Below are 9,673 nucleotides of genomic sequence, written 5' to 3'. Positions count from 1 at the left end.
TTACAAAATTATCCTTCTTATTTCTATAAAATATGTTTATTCTTTAACATTATTTATATTTTTACAACAGAATTATCGGAAGAACACGGTTTTGTTGCGTTCAATAATTTTCTTATTTTTTATATAGATTATTTTTATTAATTTGTGTAACACATTTTTTATTTTATAATAGGATAAGGTGCAAAAATACCCCTAATATTTATAGCTAGGAACAATTTTATCCTTAATATCTAAAATGGTGCAATTATACCCCTAATGTTGGTAGCCAAAAACAATTTTACTCCTAACATTGACAAGTTGGGTCAATTTGAGAAATAATTTATCAAACTATCTTCTTGGTCATGAATATTGTCATTTATACTTTGCATATGCACCATTTTATCATCATTAGTAACAGATCACAAACATAAGTAAAATTATTCCTAGTTGTAAACGTCATGAGTATTTTTTCACATTTTTCCTTTTATAATTTCATTGTTGATTAATTTAAAAAATTTAAATCCGAACAGCAACAGTTCAATATAATTTTACCAAACAGCTAATAACAAATAGTTAACAGCTTATTGCAACGACAAATAGCTAACAGTTACCGCAACAGCTGAACCAAATAGACCCTAAATTACACCATTTTTAACCAAGTTGAGAGATAGACCAGAATACTGAAAGTTCATGGACCAATCAACATTTTTGGATAAGTTTACGGGGGTATTTTAAGCCTACATAGAACACTCCAATGGATACTTGTTCGTCATCTTTTATAGGGAAAAGTACAAAAATAAACCTTGTGGTTTGGCCCATTTTCGAACTGCACCCATGTGGTTTAAAAGTTTGCAAAGTGGTACCATGTACTTCATTCCGTTAGCAAACACATACCAAATTGACTAACGGTGTTAAAAGTCAAAGGGTAAAGAGCTAATTTGGTCCTTATATTTATTTATTTTATAAATTAATCCCTTTTATTATCTAATTATCACAAAAAACCCCCAAAATATAAAATAAAAATCAAATATACTCTCTTCTCTATCTTTCTTTATTTTATTTTTTTCTTCTTTCTCTCTACTCTCTCTTAATTTATCTCTCTAAATATCATAAAAATTATTGATCAACACATTGAATTTTAAACATATTACCTTTACGGTAAGGAATAAGGATCGAACTTTGAACTGATTTTAAACATTTACTAAAGCTCAAAAGCTTTAACTCAGTAAGAATAGGCGCAGAAGTTAAAAATGGCTGCAGAAGCTAAAAATGAACCAAAACCAGAAGTTAAAAATGAACCAAAACCAATGGCCGCAGAAGTTAATGTTCTCCTCTCTCCCTCTCTCTCTCTAAACTCTGAACTTCATCAATGGCTGCAGAAGTTAAAAGTGAACCAAAACCAGAACCTAAAGAACCACTACCAGGAGTAAGAATAGGCGCCTCTAACTGGAAAGCAGGAGTAGAAATCCTTGCGATGGCTTCGGTTAGTATTATAAACGGTCCTCGGCGGCAATCAAATTTGAGGGATTTATATTGATTATTTGCAGAGGAAGAGGCGGGGTTGCCAATGGGGGGATTTCACTTAAAACGGATACGATCACGGATCGAGTGAAAACCTACGCCATTGGTGCTGTTGTTGCCATTGCTGCCATTAGCGCCAGCTTCAGTAGCAGATGTAGTAGTGGGAGTCATATTATTTCTGGCTTCATCAATTTCGACAGGAGCTGGATTTCGGTCCATAAAGATCAGAAGAAAATCAAGGATTTTCTAGGAAAATCTTAGAAAAATCGAATAGAAAATGAAACTGCCAAAAAGAGTTGGCATAGAGAGACAAAAGATGTGTTTCCTGTTAAGATTTTCTTCCAAACCTGTCAATTAACTACGGACGAACGTGTATAATTTGTGGAACCAGAGCAAAAATAAACCTTCCACCTCTTCTTCTCGCCAAATGAGACATTGCTGATACAGGAAGCTGCCATTCTACTCAAAGGAGAGAGAGAGAGGAAAGAGAGAGAAAGAAGGAAAAAAATAAAAAATTAAGAGATGGGGAAGAGAGTATATTTGATTTTTATTTTATATTTTGGGGTTTTTTTGTGATAATTAGATAATAAAGGAGATTAATTTATAAAATAAATAAATATAAAGACCAAATTAACTCTTTTTACTTTTTACTTTGACTTTTAAAACCGTTAGTCAATTTGGTATGTGTTTGGTAACGAAATGAAGTACATAGTACCATTTTGCAAACTTTTAAACCACATGGATGCAGTTCGAAAATGGGCCAAACCACATGGTTTATTTTTGTACTTTTCCTCTGTTATATCGCCTCTCTTCCTTTGGGGTTACCAGTCGAATTTTAAGCAACCATCTTCAATCTCATTCTTCAAAGCTACAGAACAGGTTCTGTTTCCATTTCTTCTTTTTCAATTCTCATTTGGTTTGCCTTCCACTTATTTTTTTTTTTTTTTTTTTTTTGTTAATTTGCAGAATCAATGGCGGCAGAACCCAAGGAATCGGCCTCGAACAACCCTGGTCTTCACACGACCATCGATGATGCCACTAGAGGATACTTCATGCAGCAAACTGTAAGCCCATATGTACTTATATCCTACAACATTCAATTCGGTGTGCTTTTGTTTTTGGGTTTCTGTAATTTCTGCTTTTGTTTGCATGCAGATGTATCGGATTAAAGATCCGAAAGTTAGTCTCGATTTCTACTCTCGCATCTTGGGCATGTCGTAAGTTTATTTATCTCTTTATGGATTTTTTCAACTCTTCTATTTTCCGATCTCAAGTGAAGAAGAAATGAAGGAAAAAGAAGTGAAGTTGCTAACTCGAAATCCAAATTATGAAAGATATAATTATTGTATACCATGCCGCAAAGAATGTTTCTGATCATGTTAGGCTTTGTACATTGACGAGTTATTAGATGGCATAGGGTTTAATGCTAGGATTTATCTCTAATGGGACTTGAAATCACATATTTATGCTTTACAGCATATGTTCTTGACACTATTATATTCATAATTCAAAGTCTTGAGATGCTTCATTTGTATATCTGACTCTAGATGTTTAAATTAAATTATTATAACTCAAATTATATGCTAACCATTTCTTACCCCTTCTTCTGTGAAAGTCTTTCTACCCGAGTAGAGAGTCTGTATCGGAAAGTCCTCTTAATGAAACTGGAAAAGCTTTCTCAGTAGCGGAAGTAACTGAGAAATAGTAATAGTAGAGAAATCCACTCCAGCTGAGCTATAAAGATCCGTCTCCTGCCTCAGGATTGGAATCAGAAACTCCATCTTTTTCGGCTGTTCCAGGAGCGAAAGCAGCTCGACTGATAAGGAGAGGAGCTGCAGAAAGGGGTGCTTTAGCTGTTGAGGGGAAGAAGGGAATTGAGGTAAGGCTGGCATAAGAGAATGGATTTACTGAGCTACTGAGCTAATGGCCTAGAAGTAAGTTGAGTTAAGACAGCTCGTAACAGTATCGGAATACGATAGAATCCCTTCTTTACTTACGTATAGGCGAGTAATCACTGAACGATAAGAAGAAAGCCTAAAGCTGGTAGGAGGTAAGAAATTACGTATTTAATACTACATTTCTTTTACATGCCCAAAACTGTGTTTTTCAGCCTATAAGCAAGCCCCCATCTTTAATATTCAATATTCAATATTTATTTAATTACGAGATTCGAAAGCGGAAGGGATAGGATTAGGAAAGAACTGGAACAAAGCCAGCACGCAAGTCACGAAGAAAGAAAGCCCACACGGAAACTCTTCTTTCATTAGCGTTATTCATATCTTTTTGCATTTCAGTATTTTTTCCGATTCCTAGCTATATTTTTTTAGAAATAATGTTTTATGGTATCCGTTTCGGTTTACTCAATAATTTTGGTAAAAGTAATAGAGTTAAAATTTTAATTAGAAATATGATAGTTGGTAATTAAATATATTGTAAAGAGTTTAAGGATGTATTAGCATTTAGTCCAATATATCCGTTGTAAATATAGATGTTAGTTGTTAGGTTTTACTAACTTTTCATAATCTGTTTTCTCTTCTTCTTCAACAGCAGTTTTCTTCCATTCTTCTTCTTCACGATTCTTCTATGGTATCAGAGCACCTTTCGTGCGTCAATCTCTTCATCGTCTTCTCGAATGGTTAAAGAAGAAATTTTCATTTTTTTTTCAATTGTTATCGGATTTTCATCCTTCAATCATTTATCTTAATTGTGCGATTTCAATCAGTCTTTATGCCTTTTTCGAATTTCTATCTCGTTTTTGTTTCTCAGACCGAAAATGATTGAAAATCCTCGAGAGAATCCTGGTCTTGTGCTTGTTGCGTAATTGCTCACATGGAATAACTATCATTCTTGGAGTTGCGAATTCAAGCTAGCATTGCCTACAAAGAACAAGCTGTCTTTCATTGATAGATCTCTTTTTATGTCTGCGGAAGGAGATGTTAATCTCACTGTTTAGGATCGCTTTGCTGTTTGCTGTTACGGTTTGCAGTTGGAAAAGCTGATTTTCCAGTAAAATGCTGATTTTCACGTGTAAAAGGCAAACAGAAGATCACTAATCAAACATTTAAAACTTTCCATTTTGAAATGAAAAAGCATGAAAAAAAGCAACCAAACACCAGAAGTAATATCTTTGACTTTTGTTATGACAAAAATAGTTGCTTTGAGACTAACATTATTAGAGATTATTTAATTGAATGTTAGGGTCTTCGTCTCTTGATTATAAATCCATTTTGCAGGTTTGTATGCTAAGCCTAACAATGTAAATTCATTATGTTCTTAATTAGTAATATCCTTGAGCTAATTAATTTTCTTTCACTTTATTATTGAAAAGGCATAACGCTTATTTGACTCCCTAAACCATGTAAATTATCAAAATCATCAATTAGGTCATTGAGTTAAGTAAAAATTATCAATTGAGTTGTCATTCTATCCTAAAATTAGAAACTGTGACTATTTGATATGGACTGTAATTATCTTTGTATTGGCTCAAAATGAGTTTGGAGAAAAGGGTGTAAAACGGAAGGATTTTCGATGAGGACTCAATTAATGATTTTTGCTTAGCTCAGAAAACTGATTGATGATTTTGATAGTTTAAAGTCCTAATTGACTTTGAAGCTTTAGTTTAAAAACAACCTTCTTGGTCCTCTCGTCTTTCTAATTCTTCCAGTTTATAATGGCAGTAATTCTTACTTTGTTGTTTCTAATCCCCAATTGTTTCTGTGAGCATAGACAATCGCGATTGTTTGAGTTGTTAAATCGAGATTCGACTCATGACTCGAAATCTCATTTTGTGAATCGGGACTCGTGAATCGAACCGAATCGTAAAATTTAGTTAAAATTCAAAATATTATAAAAAATAAAATATTAACCATGTTTAACTTTTAAATATTAGTCTAAAAATACAATTTTAATATACAAATAGAAATTATATCAACTTATCAACCAAACACTTAAGTTAAAATTCCAATTTAATGTAATCCTAATAAAACTAATTGCCATAGAATTCATCCCCTTCGAAAGAATCATCTTCTTTGTCCATAACCAGGTTTTCTAATTCCTTTTCTCTTCCGTCTTCTCCATTATTCTCCTCCATTTTCTCCATCAAAAGAATTGTCTGTTTCTATTCCATCTCTTTCTATTCTATTCCATAACTTCTACATAGGTTTTTTATTTTTTTTATGAAGTGAAGAGTCATCTGAAAAAACAACAGTAGTTCTTCTTCATACGTTTACAAGTTTTTAAAAATACAAAAAGTTTTTCTTAATGGTGCCCTGAATCGACCGAATCCGTAGACTCGGCGGTCGATTCATGAAGGTTTCGAGTCACACCATAGATACGACTTTGTCACATCAAATTTGCTTTTCAATATTGTTTATCATTTGCATAGTTGTCAAATTGAGATTCCACTCCGTGAATCGAAAACTTCATTTTGCGAATGGTGACTTGCGAATGCAACCGAATCGTAAGATTTAGTTAAAATTCATAATATTATAAAAAAAATAGAATATTTACCACGTTGAATTCAAAATATTATTAAATATTAGTCTACAAATGTAATTTTAATGTAAAAAAAAATTTCATATTAACCAAGTACTTAAATTCAAATCCAATGGAAATGGAATCCTAATAAAACTAATTCACAATGATTCTATTTAATAACTTAATAGAGATGAAGAGTTTGAATTTGCGACTCAGTTTTTTTGCCTTGTTGTCACAACTTGATAAGATGGAATGAAGCTAGTTTGAGTTGATAACTTAATAAATAACAACTGGACTAGAGGAGTGTTAGTTTAGTAGTTAGTGTTGTTTAAGTTTTTGATGAATGGTGAAGAAGATCCTGTTTGAAATAAAGTTGAATCGAATCGAATATAACAAGAGTGGTAAGTTGTGCATTGACTGCCATTTTTCTTTTATGTACCTAACGTTGCTTTGCAAATTTCACGTTGCTTTGCATGATGTATATCCTCTCAAATAAGACATGTATAAATTGTGATCATATTGGAATACTGTAATGGTTTTTGAAAATTGAAAATTTGAAGTCTTAAGGGCAACAAAAAAATTTCAGGTTACTAAAGAGGTTGGATTTTGCAGACATGAAGTTTAGCTTGTACTTTATGGGCTACGAGGTATTTCATGTATCCTATTACATTACTCATGCTTTAGCAGGATCTGCTGGTTTTTCATTAATGTGAACTCAGCCAAACATTTGCTTGCATTTTTAAGTTTGTTTAGTAGTAGTTGGCATTTACAGTATAGAGATGTATCTGGTGTAGAATCCAGCATCAGCTCCAAGGGATGCAGTTGATAGAACAGTTTGGGCCTTTAGCAAGCAGGCTACTATAGAATTGACTCAGTAAGAAAACTGATTTATTTGTCCTAGCAAGATAGTTCCAGTTTCATGATATGTCTAACAATCATATGCTTATGACAGTAATTGGGGTACCGAAAGTGATCCTCACTTTAAAGGATATCACTGTGGAAATTCTGATCCTCCTGGCTTTGGTATGTATGTTTTATATTATATTCCTAATGCATATAAGCCGCGTTTGTTTTGGGGATTAAGGAAAGGTTAAGGAAAAGGGGGAAGTTTAATAGTTGATTAATTCAATCATTCTTTTTTTTTTTTCTTTTAGTTTTGGATTTATTCTAACTTTCCTCTAGTCTTATTTTCCAACCTCCTAAAATTTTCTATTCCCTTTCCCTCTTTTACTAACTTGAATTTCTACCCACTCCTAAAATTCTATTTTACTCTATATATTATTCTTTTACTTTTTTCTTTTTTCTTTTTTTTTATTCTTTGATTAATTTCACTTTTGATCCTTAACTTATGCATTGTTTATTGTTTCCTTCAAAAAATATTTTTTTACTAAATTTTACTTTTTGAATTTTCTTTTGATCTTTATACTTTTTTTTATTTCTAGATTAATTTCACTTTTGATCCATGTATTTATTTATTTTTATTTTTTTACCTGAAAAATAATTTTGACCAATTTTTTTTCTTTTATAATATTATTCAGTTTTTATATTTATTTTTAATTAATTTCTTTTTAAAATATAATGTTTATACATTTTTTTATTAACTTTTATTTCAGTTTCGTCTGTTTTAAATTTTAATAGTTAAATTAATTAATTTTAATTCTTATATTATATTAATACAAACACATGTATGGATTGAAATTATTGTTCAGTTATTATCTCATTTGAACCAAATAGCATTCCCTTATTGGAACTAAAACAAACAGATTAGGGTCATTCCATTCATTTCTCCTTGTTTCTCTTTCTTGATTCCATTCAATTACCCATCAACTAACCCTGCTTGAACCAAACGTCTCCTAAATGCTATATATGTTCCTTTTCTGTATGTCAAAGTTGTCTGATAGTTGGACTTGGTCAATGCTTTTATGTTTGGATTTCGAACCACAAATACCCAATCTAGATGATGAAACTTTCTAATTATAAAATTGAGGTGTTACCATGTAGTTGAAGATTAATTTGCATATTTTGATTTTAAAAAGAAAACAATAGGAGTTAGGCACTTAATTGGTTTCCATTGCTTTATGTCGAAGTTTGTTGGATTTTGTTTTTCAGGACATATTGGTATTACTGTAGATGATGTGTACAAGGCATGTGAGAGATTTGAACATCTGGGAGTGGAGTTTGTAAAGAAACCTGCTGATGGTACAAGAGCTTCTTCTTCCCTTACAGAATTTGTGATTGGTTTTGCTCTATATTTCAAAGTTTATACTGCGTTGGAGTGTTCAAATTGTTGAATATTGGGTGCAGGAAAAATGAAAGGGATATCTTTCATAAAGGATCCAGATGGGTATTGGATTGAAATCTTTGACCTCCAGAGTATTGGGAAAATAACTAGCAGTGCTGCGTGAGATTACAAGGCCAAACTTAAAAAAGGTAGCCTTTTCGTGTTTTCCTCCTGCCTAAGTCCTTTTACATTGAGGAGGTAGCTTCGTTATGGTTCGTTCGTTGAATGGTTTGAGTTTAATTACCTGTGATAATTATATTTAAGGTGGATTTGAGGTTTTCAAGTTATATAAATTATCCAACTCTTCTAAACTTTCAATTTACTTCCTGTAGCAATGTATCATATAGTGCTAGTCTTTTCCATCCAAAGATAATAGACATACTGTTATTTTAGCACGTTTTTCCCCGGACAGGTCAAAGGATCAAAAGTCAAGGGTTAAAGTTTAATCAGGTTTTATTAGATATGGATATTTCTGCTGTAATTTAGGAATATAATTGATTTGTAATTATCATGTTCACACATATATCTTGTGTATATATATCACATTATCAATGAATGGAAAGGCAAGGATTCTACATTATTATGGTATCATGAGCCTAATTTCTTTCCTAAAAACTCTCTCCTAAAATTTCTCTCCCTAATCCCACCCAAATCTCTTCTTTCTCTCTTCCTCATTCTGCCGTTCTTCATCCCTAAAAACTCTACTGCCACCATGCCAAACAATGAACAAAACAATGGTGCCGCCGCCGCACCAACTCATCCGGCCCTCTCCATTATCAACATTACCTCCTTTATTCGTGATCCTCTCGAATCCGGCAAAGGCCTCTATACCACTTGGGCTGAACTTTTTAAAACACATGCCCGTGCTTTTCAAGTTCTTGATCATATCCTTCCTGAAACCGACGATAAATCGGAAACCTCTTCTTCGGTTATGAAAGCAAAGAATCCAGGTTTATGGTCTCGTGTTGATGCCATCGTGTTGCAATGGATTTATGGAACCATATCTTTAGACCTTCTCAACAGTATCATCGGACCAAATTTAACAGCCGCCGACGCTTGGAAACTCCTAGAACAACAATTCTCCGATAATAAAAATTCAAGAGCCCTTTATTTACAACAAGAACTGTCCAATGCTAGACTTGAAAATTTTGATGATATCTCTGCCTACTGCCAACATTTGAAGTCCCTCTCGGACCAATTAAGCAACGTCGGGGCTGCCGTATCCAACGATCGTCTCGTTCTTCAATTAATTTCGGGGCTCACTGACGCCTACGAGACAATCGGAACACAAATTCGCCACAATGACATTCTGCCCAATTTCACAAAGGCAAGGTCCATGTTATTATTGGAAGAATCTGCCCGTAAAAAACGCACAGCCGCCACCGTCGGATCTGAAATTGCCGCCGTTACTATCGC

The 9,673-nt window shown here is 33.1% G+C and overlaps 1 protein-coding gene across 1 annotated transcript; it reads left to right on the top strand.

The window, feature by feature from the left end:
* Positions 1 to 2,285: 2,285 nt before the first annotated feature.
* Positions 2,286 to 8,850, top strand: LOC136223611 (lactoylglutathione lyase-like). The gene is made up of 8 exons (XM_066011715.1): positions 2,286 to 2,379; positions 2,467 to 2,564; positions 2,656 to 2,717; positions 6,563 to 6,623; positions 6,771 to 6,850; positions 6,929 to 6,999; positions 8,086 to 8,175; positions 8,281 to 8,850. Exons 2-8 carry the CDS (start codon positions 2,472 to 2,474, stop codon positions 8,379 to 8,381), a joined length of 558 nt encoding a protein of 185 aa, XP_065867787.1. The 5' UTR covers positions 2,286 to 2,379; positions 2,467 to 2,471; the 3' UTR covers positions 8,382 to 8,850.
* The last annotated feature ends 823 nt before the right edge of the window (positions 8,851 to 9,673 follow it).

This window comes from Euphorbia lathyris, chromosome 3, assembly GCF_963576675.1.
Source record: "Euphorbia lathyris chromosome 3, ddEupLath1.1, whole genome shotgun sequence".
In the NCBI taxonomy this organism is placed as follows: Eukaryota; Viridiplantae; Streptophyta; class Magnoliopsida; order Malpighiales; family Euphorbiaceae; genus Euphorbia; species Euphorbia lathyris.
Note: the sequence above shows the minus strand (reverse complement) of the source record. Positions and strands in the feature narration are given on the sequence as shown.

Excerpts from the sequence above, each read along its gene's own strand:
- LOC136223611 (XM_066011715.1), top strand. The coding sequence starts at position 2,472 with ATGGCGGCAGAACCCAAGGAATCGGCCTCGAACAACCCTGGTCTTCAC. Across the intron at positions 2,718-6,562 it reads TCTCGCATCTTGGGCATGTC|GTTACTAAAGAGGTTGGATT; the intron begins GTAAGTTTATTT and ends AAAAAATTTCAG. Across the intron at positions 6,624-6,770 it reads TGTACTTTATGGGCTACGAG|AATCCAGCATCAGCTCCAAG; the intron begins GTATTTCATGTA and ends TATCTGGTGTAG.